This window comes from Chiloscyllium punctatum, chromosome 13 (genome assembly GCF_047496795.1).
Source record: "Chiloscyllium punctatum isolate Juve2018m chromosome 13, sChiPun1.3, whole genome shotgun sequence".
Lineage (NCBI taxonomy): Eukaryota > Metazoa > Chordata > Chondrichthyes > Orectolobiformes > Hemiscylliidae > Chiloscyllium > Chiloscyllium punctatum.
Window position 1 is genome coordinate 107622234 of NC_092751.1, and position 22273 is coordinate 107644506.

At 42.8% G+C, this 22273-nt stretch overlaps 1 protein-coding gene across 3 annotated transcripts in view; it reads left to right on the forward strand.

The window, feature by feature from the left end:
* prkg2l (protein kinase cGMP-dependent 2, like) overlaps positions 1–15104 on the forward strand; it is a 48154-nt gene extending 33050 nt beyond the window's left edge. For all 3 annotated transcript variants that reach the window (XM_072583571.1, XM_072583572.1, XM_072583573.1), the window contains 4 exons: positions 6596–6718; positions 9073–9135; positions 11294–11360; positions 13988–15104. In XM_072583571.1, coding sequence (XP_072439672.1) covers positions 6596–6718; positions 9073–9135; positions 11294–11360; positions 13988–14083 — 349 coding nt within the window. In that variant the 3' untranslated portion in view covers positions 14084–15104. The remainder of the gene's footprint in view (positions 1–6595; positions 6719–9072; positions 9136–11293; positions 11361–13987) is intronic.
* Positions 15105–22273: the final 7169 nt, after the last annotated feature.

Consider the following 22273-nt stretch of genomic DNA (forward strand, 5'->3'; position numbering starts at 1 on the left):
ACAAACGTGACAGCATCCATGAGAGGTATATGGGGTGCAGTGGATGTCTTCCTCTGATCTCCAGTGGGTACAAACTTCTTCAGCATCTGGACGATAGTAAACTACGGACCAAGTGCAGGTAAATGGGATTAGTGTAGTTTGGTGTTTGTTGGTCAGCACGAAGATGGTGGGCTGAAGGGCCTTTTTCTATGCTGTATGACTCTTCTGTTCCTCAGCTTCTTCAGGACTGAGCTCTTACTCTGAAAAGTGTGAAACCTCATAGGGTCAACCAGCCCATGGTGTGTGTAAACACTCAAGACCACGAAACTGAAACAGAAATCACTAGAGAAGCTCAGCAGGGTCTGGCAGCATCTGTGGAGAGAAAGCAAAGTTAACGTTTTGGGTCCAGTGATCCATCTCTAGTTCTGAAGAAAGGTCACTGGACCCAAAATGCTAACTGTGCTTTCTTCCCACAGATGCTGTCAGACCTGCTGAGTTTCTCCAGCAACTTCTATTCCTATTTCAGATTTCCAGCATCCATTGTCAGGGCTATAGGCTGATTATGAGCACAGGGGCATCTAGAATGTTTGGTTTATAACTTTAATCCATTCTGTTGTTTTGTTTGATATAAACTGTGTCTTTTTGTAGCAGCTTCCTGTCTAGGTTCCCCTCAGCCTGAGCCGACCTTCCACAATCTCCTCTGTCCTGGTGCCTTTGTCAGTTGGGATGCCTCTCGTTGCCGTCCATGGAGAAATGAACTTTCCTCCTTTCCTGGGCAGCCTTCCATGGAACCTCATGAGGCCTCTTTGAACTGTGCTTCCTGTCCATTCTTTGAGGTCTCCAGGGTAGGCTGGGTGGGGGTTATTAAGCAGAAGGTGAGGAATGTCCGGGGGCTGCACAGGGTGATGTACTGTCCTGGTACCTATTACACATGGATGCTGCACTCTGCTGTGGGAGCAATGGGCCGGGAGCCTGGATGAGGGAGCAGCAGATGTTCCTGGCCACTTGCTCTCAACATTTGGCATTTTATCCACATGTGAATATGTGATGAACCAAAAACAAGACAGTCATGTGAAATCTCAGATCCCTGAGCAGAGTTTGCCTGTTCTTTGAAGCCTATCTGCACACCTAGTCTCAAAGAGTATCTCCCAGCGGCAGCACAGGGTTTAACACAGAGGGACATCCTATACTTTGTGTGATTGTAGAAAAGAGGGGAATTTTCATCCTGTTTACTTCATGCAAGAGAATGGTGGAATATCACAGCATAGAAGGAGGCCATTCAGCCCACCCTATCCCTGCTGGCTCTCTCAGAAAGAGCTGCCCAACCTTTCCCCATCAGCCTATATGTGTGAACTTTGTCATCATCATGCTCACAAGCCACAGCTTTCACTTCCACTTGTTTACAAAACTAAACAGATCCGTTTAGATAATTTGTTCCAATAACATTGATGTCACTGAATCGGAGAGTGATTTGCCATAAACAATTATGTGAAGGGAAGAGTCCCATCACCAGGCTCCATCATCAACCCACTGGTAGATCAATAATGCCAAAGATTCCCTTTGGAAAGTGCCATTTATCTAGAAGCAGCTCTGCCTCACAATGGGATCCAGACCTGTCTTTTTTAAGTAAATTGATGTAACACTTGAATCAGGCATTGGCCTACTAGCTGCTGCTTTTCCGATGCTCCTTCAACAAGCCCTCCATCTGATAATCGACTTGCTGTATTTTAATGAAGTGGGTGATTAATGAAAGCTGCATCCCTCAGATTCTAAATAATGAGCTGTGATATTAACAGGGTTTTGGGAGGGGGCTGGACGCTGTGGTTACACTGGGATTTGATTCTGCAAGGACTGAGAATTATTCTGCTCCTAGCAGTTCATCAGTGAAGACCCTTGTGAAGGGTTACATTGATGTGGATAAACATTGTGCTTCTCTTTAACAGACAGACAGTCATTAATCCCACAGCAAAACTCACAAAAAGCACCTGACCAGATGGCCATTGTTCATACGAACAAGCGTGTCAACTTGTGTTGAAACAGGCCATTCAGCCCATCTATTCTGTTCTAGACTCTCTGCTCCACATGAATCTCCTCCCAGCTCTTTCTATTTAACCTCTCACCTAACCATCATCTCCCTTGATTCCTTTCTCCCTGATGTGGATATCAAGTTTCCCCTTGAATGCATCAATCCAATTCACCTCAGCTGTTCTATGTTATAGCAGGTTCCACATTTCCACAATTCCCTGGGTGAAGACAATGCACCTTAACTACCACTTGGATTTATTAGTGACGGTCCTCCAGCTAATACAATCCTCCAGCAATCCTGAGGTTCAGTCGGTTATCCTGGATGAGAATGCAGGCTGCAGGGGAAATGAGCTGGCTGACTGTGGCATGATGGTACAGGAAGTCACTGGAAATTGAAAAGGAATGTAGTGGTAATAGGCGACCATACAGTGAGAGGGATTGACACTCCGCAGTTAAGAGTGTGAGTCCAGACAGCTGCTTGGAATCAGGTTTGGGATATCCATTCAGGGCTGGAGAGGAAGTTGCAGTGGAATGAAAAAAAGAACTAATCATGTGGCTTTGTGAGGGTCATGCCTCACAAACTTTATTGAATTCTTTGAGGATGTGACAAAACACATTAATGAAGGTAGAGCATGGTGGTGTACATGGATTTTAGCAAGGTGTTTGATAAGGTTCCCATGTTAGGCTCATTCAGAAAGTAAGAAGGCATGGGATACAGGGAAATGTGGCTGTCTGGATACAGAATTGGCTAGCCCATATAAGACAGAGGGTGGTAGATGTTGGAAAGTATTCATCCTGGAGCCGGTAACCTGTGGTGTTCCACAGGGATCTGTCTGGGACCTCTGCTCTTTGTGATTTTGATAAGTGACTTGGATGAGGAAGTGGAAGTGTAGGTCAGTAAATTTGCCGATGACAGGAAGGTTGGTGGAGTTGTGGATAGTGTGGGGGTGCAGTTGTAGATTGCAACAGGACATTTGCAGGATACAGAGCTGGACTGAGAAGTGGCAGATGGAGTTCAATCTGGAAAAATCTGAATTGGAAGGTCAAATTTGAATGCAGTTTATAGGGTTAAAGACAGGATTCTTGGCAGTGTAGAGGAACAGAGGGATCTTGGGGTCCATGTCCATAGATACCTCAAAGTTGTCACCCAAGTCGATAGGGTTATTAAGAAAGTGTATGGTGTGTTGGCTTCCATTAGCGGGGGATTGAGTTTAAGAGCCACAAGGTTATGCTGCAGCTCTATAGAGCCCTGGCTAGACCTCACTTGGAATATTGTGTTCGGTTCTGGTTGCCTCATTATAGGAAGGACGTGGAATCTCAAGGGAGGGCGCAGAGGAGATTCACCAGGATGCTGCCTGGACTGGAGGGCATGTCCTATGAAGAAAAGTTGAGAGAGCTATGGCTTTTCTCATGAGAGACAAGAAGGATGAGAGGTGATTTGAGACAAGATAATGAGAAGCATCGATAGCGAGGATAGCCAGAGATGTTTCCCAGGGCAGAAACAGCTGTTACGAGGGGGCATAATTTTAAGGTGATTGGAGGAAAGTTTGGGGTAATGTCAGAGGTAGGTTCTTTACACAGACAGTGGTGTGTGTGTGCAATGTACTGCCAGTGATGGTAGTAGAGCCAGACACATTTAAGCAACACTTGGATAGGCACATGGATGATAGTAAAATTTAGGGTATGTAGGCTAGTTTGATCTTAGAGGTCAGCACAACATCGAGGGCTGAAGGGACTGTGCTATGCTGTACTTTCCTATGTTCTATTGTGGTCCATGTAGGAACCAGTAGGGTAGGTCAAAGAAGGATGTTCTCCATAGTCTGTATGAGGAGCTAGACACCAAATGAAGCAGAACCTAACCAGTCAGAATCTCTGCATTATTACCTAAACCATAGAAACTCTACAATGTGGAAGCAGGCCATTCAGCCCATCAAGTCCACACCAATCCTCTGAAGACCATCCCACCCAGGCACACCCTCTACCCTATTCCTGTAACTCTGCATTTCCCATGGCCAATCCACCTAATCTGCAGTTTTGGACTGGAAGAGGAAGCCCATACAGACATGGCAAGGATGTGCATATTCCACACCCTGGAATTGAACCCAGGTCCCTGGCACTATGAGGCAGCAGTGCTAACCACTGAGCCACTATAAGGCATTATTATCAGAGGCACATGCAAATTGATATCAGGCAAATCAGGTTAGAGAGATGAATGTGTGATTCATAGTCCGGTGTGGGAGAAGTGGGTTCTGATTCATGGAGCTCTGGCATCATTTCAGGGGTAAGGGGAATCTGTGAGTTGGGCATTGCTCTTCATGACCAGATAACCGAGGAATTAGAGAAGGTTTTAAATTAAATAATGGAGACAAAAGATCAAATTTGAGAAGGCGAACTATGGTCAAGGCCAAAGAGAAAAATATTAACACAGGAAATAATAAACAGGAAGGGATAGAAAGTACAAATCTGAGATTCAACCAACAGATTAGACTAAAATTTACAAAGAGTGTAAAAAGATAAAATGAAAGGCTCTGCAGCTGAATGCATCAAAACAAAACAGATGAACTCAAAGATCAAACAGAAATGAATAAATACGATTTGGTAGCCATTACAGAGACGTGGCTGCAGGGTGACATGGATTGGGACCTGAATTTTGAATGGAACAGGATATTTAGGAATGACAGGAAACTAGACAAATGTGGAGGGCGACTCTGTTAGTTAATAATCTTATCACAATACAAAGGCATGTTCAGGAAATAATGATACGGAAATTGTTTGTGTAGAAATGAGAAATGCTAAAATCAAGAAGCAGAAATGGTGTAAGGCCCCCGAAAAATAACCACACTGTTGGGTTGGGCAGGAGAAGAAATAACGAGAGATTATCAGAAAAGCATAGTCATAATCACGGGATAGTTTAATCTGCAGGTCAACTGGAGAAGTTAGTCTGGATGAAAGGTTCATGGAATGTTTTCAGGATAGTTTCTCAGAACAGTAATTACAGGAGGTGACTAGGTCTGACATTGTGCAATGAGATAGGACTAATAATGAAGACGCACCTAGTTGGCAGTGACCATGATATAATTGAATTCTATTTTCGATGTGGGGAGGGGAGGAGTTGGTCTCAAACCTTTTCTTTAACTATAAGTAAAGACAAATATAAGGTCACTAAAGAAGAGTTGGCTGAAGTGAATTGGCAAATTAGCTGAAAGGATATGTCACGAGAGAAGCAGTGGCAGGTATTTCAGAATATACAGAATGAATATATTCTAAGAAGAATTCCAAGGTCGGACCCACCATCCCTTAGATAATGTCATAGAGTAAGAGACTAACAATATTATAAAATCATAGAATTCCTACAGTGCAGAAGGAGAAAGCATATCATTGTACAAAGACAGGTGTCAAGTCAGAAGATTGGGCAGAATATAAAAACAGCAAAGAATGACCAAACAATTAATCAAGCGTAGAAAACTAGAGGACAAGAGAGAGATAGACAGAAATATAAAAACAAATAGCAAGAGTTTCTGTAATTATTTAAAAAGTAGAAGAGTTAACAAAGTGAGCATTGGTCCTGCGGGAAGTCAGACTGGAGAATTAATAATTGAGAATAAGGAAATGGCAGATGAACTGAACAGGTAATTTGCATCAGTCTTCACTGTAGAGGATACCAATAATATCCCAGGGGCAGTGATGAACCAGGAAATGGAAAGCAGTTCAGAGAAGGTTTTCTCAGCCAATACCCAGAATGAGCAGGTTATTCTGGGTAGAGGTATGATCGCCGAGCATAATGTTTGAATTGGATGAGGCCACATGGCCATCAATTAGTGTATCCCCTGCTCAACATATGAATAGAAATGAGAACACACATGGTGTTTGCTCCAAAGAGCTCCTCATTTGTGGAGGTTTGCCTATTGACTGTCAAACAGAACCAGCAGGAAATGTCACTGAAGATCTTTCCACCTGCTCTGTACAGTGAAGATTAGGACAATGGTTTTCCAACTGAGATTCATCATCCCCCCAACCACATTCTCTAATACTCCAGGTTATATGCCCATGGAGGCCAGAGAGAACCTGATCCTGGTAAGTGGCCTTACCTTCTTTCAAAGAATGAAGAGCAACATGCCAGCTATTCTGATAAAGAAGATCACACCTGAAACTCTCAGCTGTATCCTCTCCTGTAGATACTGATACATTTTCCAGGTTTTTCCTAATAAATCCAGTACTTTCCTTCTTACTTACATTGGTGTGGCCTATTGGTCTATATTCATCCCGAATTTTATTGACATTTCCTGTGTTTCTGAGTTTCGATGATTTTCCCACTTCTGCCTCAGTAAATATTGCACTCAGTGACACACTGTGACACACACAGACCTAAGTTGCCTTGGTGTGGAGTTGTCGGTGTTGGACTGGAGCGGACAAAGTCAGAAGTCATATGACACCAGGATATAGTCCAACAGGTTTATTTGAAATCACAAGCTTTCGGAGTAAATAAACCTGTTGGACTATAACCTGGAGTCATGTGACTTCTGACCTGGACCCAGGTTGATTAATGATCCAGCCACTCTCTCTCTCTCTCTCTCCCTCACGTTCTCTCTAGCCCTCCCTTTACAGGATCCGATCCTATTCAAATTTACAACATGATTTTGCGAGGAATGGAAAAAGTGGACTTTCCAAAGCGAATTTCCAAGCGACCTGAGGATCTGATCAGGAGACTCTGCAAGTGAGTAAACATGATCCTTTATTCTGAAATGATGGTCAGAAACAGCAGCCTGTTTTTCCTAAAGAGATCCAATGCATGCACAAACCTTTTAATCCTTCATATTATTGAGCATGCTATTTTTGTTTTTATAAGTCTGAGCCAGGTTAACTTGATTTTTTCTTCCTTGACATTGGAGTCACTGACAAGGCCAGTATTTATTGTCCTTAAACTGAGTGTCTTGCTAGGTAATCTCAGAGGGTAGTTAAGAGTCAAGTACACTGCTGTGCGCCTGGGATCACATGTAGTAGGCTATGTTATGTCTCACAGTCAGTACCTGAGTATGGGAGTTGGGTAGCACAGTTAACTGAATGGCTGGTTTGTGTTGGAGAGTGATACCAACAGCATGGGTTCAAACCTTGCAATGACTGAAGCTACCATAAAGTCCCACCTTCTCAATCTCTCCCCTTGCCTGAGATGTGGTGACCCTCAGGTTAAGCCACCACCAGTTGCCTCTCTCTAATGAAAGAGCAGCTCTCTGGGACCACGGTATCTCAATTATACTTTTAAGAGACATTCTCATGATACCATCACTGCATCATAACATGTGACTTGAGGTAGTAAAGGTCTCAGACTTCATCTTAAACTTAGAGCACTTGAAGCATGACACACTGATGAGCCCAGGAATGTAATATCTGTGCCTATTTGTGAGCTGTATTAAACATCTGTTGGTTCTTTCAATACCCTGTTACTCACATCTTGGTTTCTTATGTTACAAAGAATCACATAAGCATTGCCACATTGAGCAAAAGATACCCCACTAGAGGCAAACTCACATCAGCCCAGAATGCCTTCCCTAAAGAGCAGTAGTGATTCAGGTGGGTTTTTACAACAATAAAGAGAACAAATAAAGAAAATTTACAGCCCAGGAACAGGCCCTTCAGCCCTTCAAGCCTGAGCTGATCCAAATCCACGGTCTAAACCTATCGCCCAATTCCTAAGCATCTGTATCCCTCTGCTCCCCACCTTCCCATGCATCTGTCCAGATGCACCTTAAATGAATCTACTGTGCCTGCCTCTACCACCTCTGCTGACAATGTGTTCCAGGCACCTACCACCCTCTGTGTAAAGTACTTGTCGCATGTATCCCCCTTAAACTTTTCACCTCTCACCTTGAAAGCTTGACCTCTTGTTATTGAATCCCTCACCCTGGAAGAAAGCTTATCTCTATCTACCCTGTCTCTACCCTTCATGATTTTGTAGACCTCAATCAGGTACCCTTCAATCTCCTTTTTTTCTAATGAAAATAATCCTAACCTACCCAACCTCTCTTCATGGTAGTTTTGTGGCATTATTACTGGGAATAGCTTTCAGCTATATGAATTGGAAAGCCATCAGCTATCCCTGGCAGGGTTTGAACCTGTAACCCCACAGCATTAGCCTGGATACTGAGATTACCAGACTGCCAGCATTGCCACTACACCAGCAGATTATTCTTCTAGAGTCCACATTCTCTCCTTTGTGAAAACTAATATGAAGAAGCCATTTAATCTCTGTTGTGTCTTGAGATATTTTCCTAATTGACCTATTCAGACATATTATTACATACATGTGGAGCAGGTGGGATTTGAACCTAGGCTTCCTGGTTCAGAGGGAGGTACACTATCACTGCACCCCAAGAGCCTTCCTCTGCTGTGCTTTGATTATTGATGATGCATTCATTGAATTTATCACTAATGAACTACCTATTATCTTTCCACTGTGTCCTTACTCCCTCCCACTGCTGTCTTTAATTAACCACTAAATTATGGCCTTTCTTCTGTCATCCTCAGATGCTGCATTGATTCCAATCCTTGTGATTCTGAAAGTATTTCTCTTTCTTTTGTTAAGTTTCATCAAGTCTCACAACCTACCAATGGCAGTTTTTGAATTATCTCTAAAGTTAGCCTGAAACATCATTTCACCTTTTCTTTTGCTATGACTTCCCAGTGGATTTATTCTGAGGAATTTCATGCGATTCCAAGATTTTGTTACATGGGATAGATCCCCAATTTCACCCCAAATTCTTGACATGTGCATCAGTCCCAGGTAACCAGCTGCCAGGAATTAAGAGTCAGTTTCAGTGAAAGTGTCAATCTTCACCAGAATGAGTCACTTCAGTTTTGATGAAGAACCTTTTTCACTTTGCAGAGTTTATGCAAAACCTGCTGCTTATTTCCAATATTTTAATTATTGAGTGGAATTTTTGTTTCACTCTGTGTTTCAAACAGAAATCAATCTTTTTAATTATCGTCAGATTTTAATGTTTGCTGAACACATTGCAATTTTGAAACTGAGAGGCGTTCATATTTTAACCTGTCTGTTTGGTAACTGTGCAGAATTAATCCGACAGAGAGATTAGGAAACAAGAAAAATGGGATAAACGATATTCGGAAACACAAGTAAGTGATTGAATAATGAAATGGAAATTTGATGAACAGACCTTTGATCTTTGCATAGCAATGGGGATTTTGGTGGGAGCAAGAGGAGGCAAAGAGGAACAAGCTGTAACAATGTGATGCAAAAAAGCAGATTTACATTGACAGGGCAAGTGGAAGTCTAACACAATCAGTAAAAGGCTGGGGGGGGTCCATTGAAAATTTCAGATTGGCGCATGATCCATTCTTATCGGAGAGACGGGTAGGCCGGCTTTTAGTTGCATAGCGAGTGACTGGAGTTAATATACAGATCAGGCTTCATTACATTGGGACTAGGCTGGTGGGGCTGATTGGCCTCCTTCTGTTCCTGCAAACAAAGTTGAGAGCATATAGCACTCCCCTGCACCAGGCTGCACTGACAAACCCATGCAATAATGTTCACCACGGTCTCAGTCAGAGTCACCATTGTGCTGAATGATGGGCAGCCACTCCTGACCTTGCAGTATCCGAGACCCGCATGACTGCCAACATCAGCAAACCCCCCCAGCCACAGCATGGTCAAGTTTGTGAACTGAACGGCCGGGGGCAATGTTTGCTCCAGCAGGACAGAGCCTCCTCTGCCAGCCTCACTGGGTCAGCACTGGGAAAGAATGGAAGCAACGTCCTGAACTCCAGAGGAGCGATGATCTTCACCTCGATCAACACAAAATTCACTGTAAAAAAGACTCAAATGTAAAATTCAGCAGCTATAACAGGGCCATCCCAGGTGGGATAGTCTCATATAGATAAATCCTATTGGGAATCCAAGAGAAATCCTTCACCCAGAGAGTAGGGAGAATGTGGAACTTGCTCCCACAGGGAATGATTGAGTATTGGTTGTATCGATGCAAACATATAAACCAGGAGCAGGAGTAGGCCATTTAGCCCATCGAGCCTGCTCCACCATTCAGTGAGACCATGGCTGATCTTTTTGTGGACTCAGCTCCACTTACCCCCTCACTCACCATAACTCTTAATTCTTTTACTGTTCAAAAATCTATCTATCTTTGCCTTAAGACATTCAATAAGGTAGCCTCAACTGCTTCACTGGGCAGAGAATTCCACAGATTCCCAGCCCTTTGGGTGAAGAAGTTCTCCCTCATATCAGTCCTAAATCTACTCCCCCCTTATTTTGAGGCTATGCCCCATTCCCACCTACCGATGGTAACGTTTCAACTCCTCACTTACATTTTAACGGGAAGCTGGACAAACCTGAGGGAGAAAGGAGTATTATTATCTACAAAGGAACAGAGAATAGTCCGGCTGGGCTGAATGTGGTCCTGTGCTGTACAAACTGTACAAGAACAGGACCAATACAGAGAGCGCTATTAGAAACTTTAAGGAATTGATAGTGAAAAAATTCAACCAAAATGCGGCCACTACTATATCGTAAGCAGAGTCCAATTAATAAATTCTAATGAGTAATTAATGAGTTCTAACAAAGGGTTACTGGACTTGAAATATTAACTTCTTTCTTTCTCTCTCCAGATGGTGCCAAACTCGCTGAGTTTCGTCAGCACTTTCTGCTTTTGTTTCCAATTCATAAATCTTCCAGTAACATCATACCACACAGTATCCATTAGAAAAGGAGAGAGAGAGAGAGAGAGAGAAGAAAGGATGTGAGAATAAGGAATGTTATTGAGAGAAACATGTTGATGCTGGAGGATTGGCCAGATGATGGGAAACAAGCCATTGGTTTGTAGGCAGTTAGTGAGATGGAGACTTTGAAAGATTAAAGCTGACTTTTACTCCTGTTTTTATTTGGATTTGGCACCTTTCCCAAGTGTTTGCAATTCTGATCACTGAGCTCAGCTCACCACAGAAAACCATTGTCAAAAATAATTACAGCTGTGAGCCATTTGGACATAGTTAGGTGGCTGAGGTGCTTTATAAATGCAAAGCATGCAGGAAGGATCAAGGTAAAATCCAAGCACTTTCCACTATTCAGTTATTGGGTAACAAAAGCTTTGATCTTCAGTGGAAGGCAGTTATTGTCCTACTTTCTGAATCGGCATATTGTTCTCAGGGTAGGCACAAGCTGTCTCTTTCTCATTGGCAGTTGCTACTTCATATGAATGATCTGAACAGAATTAATTACTTTTGAGTCTGATCATCACTGTGGGCGTCATTCACTTTATTCTAGATGGTTTCAAGGCTTTGACTGGGAAGGGCTTAGGAGTCGGAAGATGAAGTCTGCTCTTCAAAGAGAGGTAAATGTTGTCTTCACACTGGCTCTAAGTTCGATGTACCCTTTATGTTGCTTTTCACATTTATGAAATAAGAAAAATATTTCTGAAACTTTAGTGAAATGCAAGAAAATAGGAACGAGAGTGTAGGCCATTCAGTCTGTCAAGCCCACTCTGCCATTTACTACAATCACACTGATCAAACACTGTCCCACACTGTTTACCTGCACTAACCCCATAATCAGAAACTTATCATCTTCTTCTTTAAATATCCTGAGCTACCACACTCCTCTGGGGTAGAGAATTCTAAAGATCCACCACTCTCTGAGTAAAATATATCCTCCTCTAAAGAATCCATTAAAGACATCCAGCTAAACTAATGTCATTTACAAAATACCAAGAAATGTAAAAAAATACTACATCAGACAAACAAGCAAGAAACTTTACACCAGGATACATGAACACCAACTAGCCACTAAAAGACATGATCCACTAGCACTAGTTTCCATACATACAGACAAAAAAGGACACCACTTTGACTGGGACAACACACACATCCTAGGACATGCAAAACAAAGACATGCATGAGAATTTTTAGAGGCATAGCATTCTAACTAGAACTCCATCAGTAAACACATCGACTTCGATCCTATCTACCTTCCCTTGAAAAAAAGAACTGGAAATGACATCACCCACCTTAAAAAACCAAGACTATAAATAGAGAGGTGGGACATACCACCAGTGCTTCAACAGACTCTCACTGATGATGTTACCTAGTCATGGTGTTGAAACGTCTGAAAACAAACCTTCCAGCTCAGTTAACTTAGATACTTATATTCTCCTCTTCTCAACTGTCATGGCTTCCTCCTTATTTTTAAATTGCACCCGGTTCTCAATTCCTCATACATCTTACCTGTCTATCTTTTAATGTTTTTTACATGAACTATAACAAAGATTGTCAGTGTCAAAAAGTTCAATTTCTTCACTTCTTCCTTCAAATTCCAAAACAATTTCCAAGAGGAAGAGACTGAAACTAAAGATTGAGCAGAATGAATATTGGCTTCACATTCCAATGTTGTCCTCCTTGATGGCATCTACTTTGTTTTCCTTGAACAGATTTGAACTGTCAGCGCCTCCTCCTGGATTCTCAGCTAATCTCTCCCAGCAGTAGTTCTCCATCCTTCTGTTCAGTCTGTTTCTCTCACCATCCTCTCTTCCCCTTACCTGCCTGTTCCCTGAGTGAAAAATCCCCAAACTCTGCCACGGGCTCATTTTACAATCTGTTCCAGTCGGGGCCTTCAGCAGGCAGACTGTCAGAGCCCCAGTCACAGTGCTCTGTACCAATACGCGATTATCCCACAGTTTTTCTTACATTTCCTTTCCCATTCTACATGCTAAGATGGCCTGTAACTTTCCAGTGATCTGCCCTTTCCTTTATCTCAGATTCCAACAAAGCTTCAGCAACAAGAACAGGGGAGACTGCTGGTCAGCCAAGTTCTGTCAATGTCCTGTGGGTTACCACTGACCCAAACCTAAGCTGGACCAGCCATATAAATATTGTGGCTATGAGAACAGGGCAGATACTGGGAATTCTGGATTGAGTAACTCCCCTCCTGACTCTCCAAAGCCTGTCCATCACTACAAGGCACAAGTCAGGAGTGTGATGGAATACTCCCCACTTGCCCGGATGGGGGCAGCTCCAACAACACTCAAGAAGCTGGACACCATCCAGGACAAAGTAGCTCATCTGCTCGGCCCTACATCCATAAACATCCACTCCCTCCATCACCAATGCTCAGTAGCAGCAGTGCATATTATCTACAAGGTGCACTGCAGAAATTCACCAAGGCTCCTTTACACATTCCAAACCCACAGCCATCAAAATGGTAAAAGTTACCACAGTCCCATTTTTCATTACAGAGAGAGGACTGGTGATGAATTTAACCTGAGGGTCACCCTGCCTCAGGTGTGGGATGAGGTGGAGAAGGTAAGATTATGGTGGTAACCTCAGCAAGTTCAGGAACTGAACCTGCACTGATGGCCCCACTCTGTATTACAAACCCCAGCTATTCAACCAAGTGACCAAACCAACCCCCACAGGGCTGAAGGACAAGGGCAGCAGATACATGGGAACACCCCGCCCCCAGCAAGTTCCCCTCCAAGCCACTCACCATCCTGACTTGGAAATATATTGCTGTTCCTTCAATGTCACTGGACGAAAAGGCTGGAAATCCCTCCCTAATGGCATTGCAGGGTTACCTACAGCAGGTGGGCTGTAGCAGTTCCAAATGGCAGCTCACCACCACCTTCTCTAGGGCAGGTAGGGATGGGCAATAAATGCTGGCCCACCCACAGACACCCATACCCATTGAATGAATACATTGGAGCCTCTCTCGTTATGAAGAGCTCCAGGTTGCAACATTCAGATCAAAGAGTATGTTGCCACAGGTACAAACCATCCCTGATGACTGAGTGAATTGTAACAATCTATTAATCCTTCCATTATCTTCAAAAGCTCAATTAGAGTCTCTTAAATGTTTAATACTCAGAGGGATGCAAGCTTAGTCTATGCAGTCCGTCCCCCTGCTCCAACCCCTTTTAGACCCAGTATCATTCACTTGTAATTTTTTTTCCTGATCCTTTTCCTGAAGTTGAAAGGACCAGCAGATCACAGCAACTTTGACAGCTTCACCCCAGAGATGGATGAGCCCGTGGATGAGTTCTCAGGTTGGGATGAAGACTTTTGAGGAGAGATACCCACACCCTGGGATGCTTGAGCTGAAGAAGGAAAACTTCAGGAACCAGTGACAGAATCAGGAAATGTTCCACTGATAAGCTGTTCCTTAAAGGAACAGCTACTTTGCAGTCTGATCGTTGCATTGAGATGGGGTGTGACAGTAGTTTGGAAGTGTCTCTATCTCCACAGCCCTGGTGAGTCAGTGTAAATGAAGGCAGTGGGTTTAAGATGCAAGGGGAGCTGCTGACTGGCTGCGGTTCCACATTACAGTCACAGCCCCTTCATGTGGTTTTGTGAGTTGTCTTCGCCAATGGGACAAGGCTGCACTTGTCATTAGTATCCTCTCTGAGGGAGAAAGAGCAGGAAAGCAACAGGACGCATGGACTATGAGCATGTGACAGGTATGGGTGAGCATTACTGCCATTGTGTAATGATCCTTGGGCAGGAACTGACTGAAACCCCATCAAAAATACCAATCACTCATCACTCTGGGTAAGGACCTTTCTCAGATGTAGACAGGTAACACAGAAGAAAGATTATTTGTGTAGTTATTGCTAGCTTCAAAGATAAAGTTACAATATAATACTTTTCAGTAAGAAAGAGAAATCATTGAGGCACATTTGAACGATAATAGAACAGGAGGAGATCATTCAGCCTGATTATAGCTGACCTCTTTCTTAACTCAATCAAACAGTCTTGGTTCTGTAAACCATAATATCTTTACCTGAAAGAAAATACAAACAAACTCATTTCTGACATTTTCAGTTGACTCAATAGCTTTAGAATTTATTTTGACTAATAAATTTACTTCTTCAAAGTTGGTTCTATCTTGTCCATTGTGTGTATTTTCTCATATATTTTGTTAAAGGTGCAAATTATTAGACACATTGCAATGTGTATAAGATCAAATACCATACTGTGCACAACCAGGGAGAAACCCTGGGATCAACTTGAGGCTTCTGTGTTGTTTTATTTATTCAACCATTGAATGGCTGTGTGATATAAATTATTAAAATATTTAACATGTTGTTAGAAACAAATAAAGATTAAACTAATGAAGATTTCTCATATTCTTTTCTGTAGAGCTATTCTGTTGGGTAGAAAAAAATTTACAAAGATTTGCCAGTGTTGGAGGGGTTGAGTGATAGGGAGAGGCTGAATAGGCTGAGGCTATTTTTCCTGGTATAAATACAACATTGAAAAGGTATCTGGTTGGGAAAATGAGTAGAAAGAGTTTGGAGGGATATGGTTCAAATGCTGGCAAATGGAACTAGATTAGTTTGGGATGTTTGGTCAGGCTGCGCGAGTTGGACCGAAGAGTCTGTTTCCGTGCTGTACATCTCTCTGACTGTTGAGAAGGAGTGTTCATCTATTTGAGCATTGAACCTAGTTTCAGCATAGCCTACGCCTGCACATTGTCCAAGAGTCTGTATTGAGAACCTGCAGAAATCAATGGTACTTTCTCAAACACACAGTGGGATAAATGTAGGTGCTGCCTACTGAAATAAGCAGACATAAATGACCCAGATTGTCGCCAGAACCAAGGGTCTCTCAGTCCTGGCAAATACGCTAACAATCCTGAAGAGCTGAAATTCCTACCTTTTGGGGTTGACGGGTTTGTGACAGTTTGGGATTCAGGTATCTTCAATCCCTGGCCATTTAAATTCCCTCCATTTAAATTCATTTTGTTGATTCCACTGCCTGAATAAACCAAATCAACACAGGTCAGTTTCAGGTCAATTCTTACTGAGAGCCAGGGTTTCTCTTTGGATAGTTGCTGGTCAAACAGTGGATCAGGTCACCTTTGTTGGTAGTGTGGGAGTGGGGATGGTGGGGTCACTTACTTTTTGGGATTGTCAATAGTTGAGAAGATTGTTCCTAAAATGGTGCGTAAACCACTTGGAACTGTTAAACTTGCCAAGAAGCAGCATGAAGCATTTGGATGGGTATATGAATAGGGAGGGTTTGGAGTGATATGGGCCAGGTGCTGGCAGGTGGGACTAGATTGGGTTGGGATATCAGGTCGGCATGGAAGGGTTGGACCGAAGGGTCTGTTTCCATGTTGTACATCTCTATGACTATCTATGACTCTATGTTGTGGGAAGTAAAGGAGGAAATTGTGAGACCCCTTGAAGATATATTTGCATCATCGATAACTCCAGGGGAGGTGCCTGACAACTGGAAGGTGGCTAATGTTGTTACATTTTTTTAGGGAAGGATGTAAGGAGAAACTGGGGAACTATAGACCTGTGAGTCTGACTTCAGTTGTGGGCAAATTGTTGGAGTTTACGAAAGATAGGATTTATGGACGTTTAGAGACGCAAAAAAATGATTAGGGATAGTCAGCATGGTTTTGTGTGAGGAAAATCAAGTCTCACAAACTTAATTGAGTTTTTTGAGGAATTTACCAAAATGATTGATGATGGCAGAGCAGTGATGGCATTTATTTGGATTTTAGTAAGGCCTTTGACAAGGTTCCGCATGGTAGATTAATTAGTAAAGTTGGGTCACGTGGGATTCAGAGTGGATCCGAAACTGGATATAAAACTGGTCTAACAGCCTGAGACAGAGTGGTGGTGGAGGGTTGCTTTTCTGACTGGAGGCCTGTGTCCAGTGGTGTTCCAACAGCAGTTAGCTCCAGATCCTCTTTTGTTTGTCATTTATATAAATGATTTGACTGAGAATATAAAAGGCATGATTAGAAGGCTGGCAGACAATACCAAAACTGGTGGCCTGGTAGACAGTGAAGAGGATTTTCTAAGATTACAAAGTGATCTTGACTGAATGGATCAATGGGCTGGAAAATGGCAGATAGAGTTCAATCTGGTTAAATGTGAGGTATTGCATTTTGGGACAACAAACAAGGGTAGGGATTTTCCAATAATGGTAGGGCCTTGGGTAATGTTGTCGAAGAGAGACCTTGGGGTGCAGGTCTATAATTTTTTGACATTCGTCACATATGGACAGGTTGGTTAAAAAGGCATTTGGCACGCTTGCCATCATTGCTCAGTCCTTTGGATTCAGGAGTTGGAAGTCATGTTGAGGTTGTGCAGGACATTGGTGAGGCCTCTTCTGGAATACTGTGCCAATCCGAGTCGCCCATTTATAGGGAGGATATTATTAAGCTGGAGAGGGTTCAGAAGAGATTTTCCAGGATGTTTCAGAGTCTGGAAGGTTTGAGTTATAAAGAAAGGCTGGATAAGCTGGGATATTTTTCACACTGTCTTCGACCATCAGGTCCTTGAGCTGGGACTAGAACCTGGAATCTAGAGCTCAAAGGTAGGAACACCACACACTCTTCCCTGAAGACTCAGATTGCTTATCAAACCAATGGGAAAATAGAAATACAGTGTGAGGGACAGAGGTGGGGAAGGGAAGAGAACAGGAGAAATAGGGAGAGAGCACAATGAGACTGAAAATATAAACATCACAACTCAAAGATCATTTATTTTGTTACAGCATTGAAACAAATGGATTGAGCTGATTGTGTCATTTGAAATGTAGTTAGGATATAAAGGTTGGATTATTCCATATTCTGGAGTATGATAGGTCCACTTAGTTAGTAATGACTGTTTCTATAGCAATATGTTACCGACAGAGAAAATAACAAGAGGTTGGTACCATGGCAACAGCATCAAAACCCAACATTTTCAATCAAGCTCTGAGCATGGTGACAGCTCAGTTACAGAATTCGAAATTAATCGGAATTTTCAGGAAGTGCATCAGCCCAACATTTAGGAAATGAGCAAGAGGAGGCCATTCACCCCTCAAACCTGCTGCCACATTCAACTAGATCACGGTTGATCTTCTCCAGCAACACAATGTTTCCACTCCATCCCCACCTCCCATGGTGTCTTTTCATCTTAAACACACTCGATGACTGAGTGGCCACATCCACCGGGCATAGAGACTTCCAAACATTCACCACCCCGAATGAAGAAATCCCTCAATATCTCAGTCCTAACTGGTTGACCCTTATCCTGAGAGTGACCCCAGTTTCTAATTCCCCACCCCATCCACCTGACCTTCCCAAATTAGAGGAACCATCCTTCCTGCTCCCACCTTGAGTGTGTGGACTAGTGTTGGTAATCCATCTCTGCCCCTCACTGCCAGCGTAATGGTGCAGCACAAAGATCCGAATCACTGCCACCCTGGTCCCCAGTGCCCTCTAGACACCAGTAGCTTGGCATTGCCTGGCTGGGGAATGTCACAAATAAGTTGGACAACTTGAAGCTTGGGCCTTTATTTTCAGCCAGAGAAAGTGAACACCTGCAGAATGAAGGCTGCAGTTCATGCCGCAAACATTGGTGTTGTGACCAATGGCTATTTTACATTCTAAACTAGGTCTGCTGCACCCAGTTCTCAATGATGGGCACCAGCCTCAGTCAGCTTCTGCCCGGATTGACACACAGCTGAGCTCTGTCGTGAACAGGGAAAGCTTCCTCAACACTAATTATCATCATCATCATCATCTCCTCCTCCTCCTCCTCCTCCGCCTCCACCTTCATCTTTCCTCTTCCTCCCTTCTCCTCCTCCCTCTTCCTCCTACTCTTCCTCCTCCCTCTTCCTCCTCCTACTCTTCCTCCTCCCTCTTTCTCTTCTCTTCCTCCTACCTCTTCTCCCTCTTCCTCCTCCCTCTTGCTCCTCACTCTTCCTCCTCCCACTTTCTCCTACCTCTTCCTCCTACCTCTTCCCCCTCTTCCTCCTTCTCTTCCTACTCCCTCTTCTTCCTCCCTCCCCTTTTCGCCTCCTCCTCCCCCTCCCTCCTGCTGCCCACCAAGATCTTCACCCCAAAGCCTGAAACTTGCTTTCCAGATGCAATTTGAATTCTGGTTTTTAAAGAATCTCAAAATTCATGGAATCCCTAGAGTGTGGAAACAGGCCATTCAGCCCAACAAGTCCACACAGACTCTCCAAAGAGCATCCCAGCCAGACCCAACTCCCTATCCTGTCCCTGTAACCCTACATTTCCCATTGCTAATCCACTTGTTTTACACCTCCCTGAACAATATAGGCAGGTCAGTGTTAACCACTGAACCACTGTGCCACCCGTTATCGCCTGGAGTCAGTGAATGGAAAGCTGTGTGATACCAAAGAGGTCACTTGTATCAGGTTGGAACCTGTATGTGAATTATTCAAGGTGAAGTGACACCACAATGCTTTCAACAATGGAGTGAGTCACAGAGACATCAGTGAGCAGATTGGAGGAGAGGGGTTAATGAAGTGAATGCATTTTCAGAGAGGTTGAATGAAACAAATGCATGACACAGCCCAAGAGTGTCAGCTCCTTAAAAAGTATTGCACACATCCTCAATATCTTTACAACACAGGAAGGCTATTCAGCCCATCTTGACTCAGTTCCAGAATAACTGTAAGGTCTCAGCTGTAATGGGTCGTGGGATTGACTCTCTGCTTGAACCATCCTTCCCTTCCCTAGCTGGTAAACAAGCACAATTGCCTGATGCCCTGTGTTTGCTCACAGCTTTGCCACCTTAGGCCCGACTCTTCAGATTCACCCCTATCTCCCATCCCTCACCCCCCCCCCAGAGGAAATACTTTCTCAATATCTACCAGCTCCCTCAACCACTGGACCAACCTTATCCACTTTCATATCTCAATTTAAAATAATTTGTTTCAATTTCCTCTTCCGAGACACTCCCTAAACCCTAAATTAAACACTCCTAGTCAGGTCCGAAAATTGCCTGTTTAGAATTAAAGACTTGCACTTAAATAGCACCTTTCATAACCTCAGGATGCCTGTTACACTTCACACTCAATACCACTCTCGTGGGGAAGTATTTGACCAATTTGCACACTGCAACCTCCTTTCACATTACTTAGTTAATAGTCATTACATTATTTAGTAGTTAGCAAACTAACCAGAATTGAAGGGGAAATGGTAAAATTTAAATTCATCATTATAGATCTTCTTTCTAGCGTATGTCCCTGTCTACAAAGTAAATGATTCAATTTGATATGATAATCCCTTCATTTCATCTGCACAGGGTCTTCTCGCCATTCCTCACCACTTCAAATAGATTTTTTTTATTGTTAAAGATTAAAGGAGATGGTTTTCTAAGCACTCAGTACTTTTAATCAGCGATTGCTTTCACAAAATACGTTTTATTTTTTAAAAAAAGCACAAGGAACCAAACAGGTTTACAAAACTGCCTTTTGATCTAAACAAGGGAACTTGCCGAGTGTACTTGTTACTGAGCTGCGATCTCCTCCTGCTGGTCACTAATGGTTCTGCACGCTGGGACCTACTGCGGAAAATGGTGAAAAGAACAGGTGGATGGTTGGTAATTCTTCATTCGTACATCCCTGTTTTGAGCGTAAGGAAAAATTATTTCATAACATACAAGGTTAGTGTCAATATCGATAGAGGAATGTTGTTCAATGCTATTACAAAAATGCTAAGTCTTTTGTATTTAATACAACTATATAGTATAGCCTTCCATGGACATGTCCCTTCTTAGTTCTGTAACCACCTCTAGCTCTAACCCTAACCTCTAATTTTAACTTGATTCTCCAATCCTAACTTCCAACTCTAATCTCCAACCCGCCAGCCTTTATCCCTTCAGCATTCCTAATTTTCATCACATTTCCATCGGAGCCTGTAGTCTCTGGAATGCCCCCTAAAATCCTCACCGGCTCACTTTTCTCTTTCATGTTGTTCCTCAAAACCAACTTCTTTATCCCAGGCTTTTCGTTCTCATTTCCTCTCACATGATTCAGTCGCCGCATTTTGTTTGGCGCCCTGGAATTACTTTGGGCGGGTGCTACATAAATGTAGTTGTTGCCCTGGTACAGGAGCAGAACAGAGTGAGACAACAGAAGGAGGTGAACAGGAGGATGTTAACTTTTAATTGGAGGTGATGCTGGAGCCAGTGAACTCTGAGAGTGATAGGTTCACAATCTGTTTTTTGAGCTTAATTCATAGAAAACATCAAAACTTAGAAAGCAGAAATAGGAGTAGGCCATTTAGTCCTCCAAGCCTGTTCCATCATTCACTAGGATCATGGCTGATTATCCAATTCACTCCCTGGTTACCTCTTTCTTCCCAAACCATTTGATCCATTTAGCTCTAAGAAAGGCTGTATAGAACATTGGTTCAGCCACTTTTGGAATAATGTGTTCAATTCTGGTATCCCTGTTTTGGAATGATGTTGTGAAACTAGAAAGAGTTCAGAAAAGAATTACAAGAATGTTACCAGGGTTGGAAGTTTGAGCTATTTTCCCTGGAGCATGAGAGATTGAGGGGTAACCTTACTGAGGTTTATAAAATCATGAGGGGCATGGATAGGATAAATAGACAAGGTCTTTTCCCCAGGGTAGGGGAGCCCAAAACTTGTGGGTGTGGGTTTAAAGTGAGAGGGGCAAGACTTGAAAAGAACCTTGGGGCAACTTTTTCACACAGAGGGTGGTGTGTGTGTATGGAATGAGCTGCCAGAGGAAGTGGAGGAGGCTGGTACAATTATCACATTTAAAAGGCATCTGGATGGGTATATGATTTAGGAAGGGTTTAGAGGGATATGGGTCAAATGCTGGCAAATGGGACTAGATTAATTTAGGATATCTGGTCAGCATGGACGAATTGGACCAAAGGGCCTGTTTCAATGCTGTACATCTCTATGACTATGACTCTAACTATAATTCTAATATAACTCTAATTTCTTCCTGAAAGCATTGAATCTTTTGGCCTCAAATGGTTTCTATGGCAAAGAATTTCACAGGCTCCCCACTCATTGGGTAAAGACATTTTATTCATCTCAGTCCTAAATGACCTACCCCATATACCTCCCATTCTGCTGAGGAACAGCTTAGAATTGCTGACTGTTCGGCAGAATGTTGAAACGAGATGAAAAGATGCCAGAACTCAAGGTCATTGCAAAGTTCATCAAAACTCTCCATCATTTGTAGGTGAAAATGAAAACTATGTAGCTGTAAGATTTAAAAGTACAACAGTGGAAAGACATGACAATGCATAATGAATAACGTTAATTTTAAACTAATAATAAAGCTTGATGCTGAGGCACTTTAAATTGGAGCAAATGACTTTAACGGGATCAAAATAAACACACCTCATGTCCAAACTGTTTTGATGATGGATAATAAGAAAATGCAACAATTCTATCCATGACAATTTACACACAATCTCCTGTATATAAAATTGCTAACAGCTAAAACTCTGCTACGT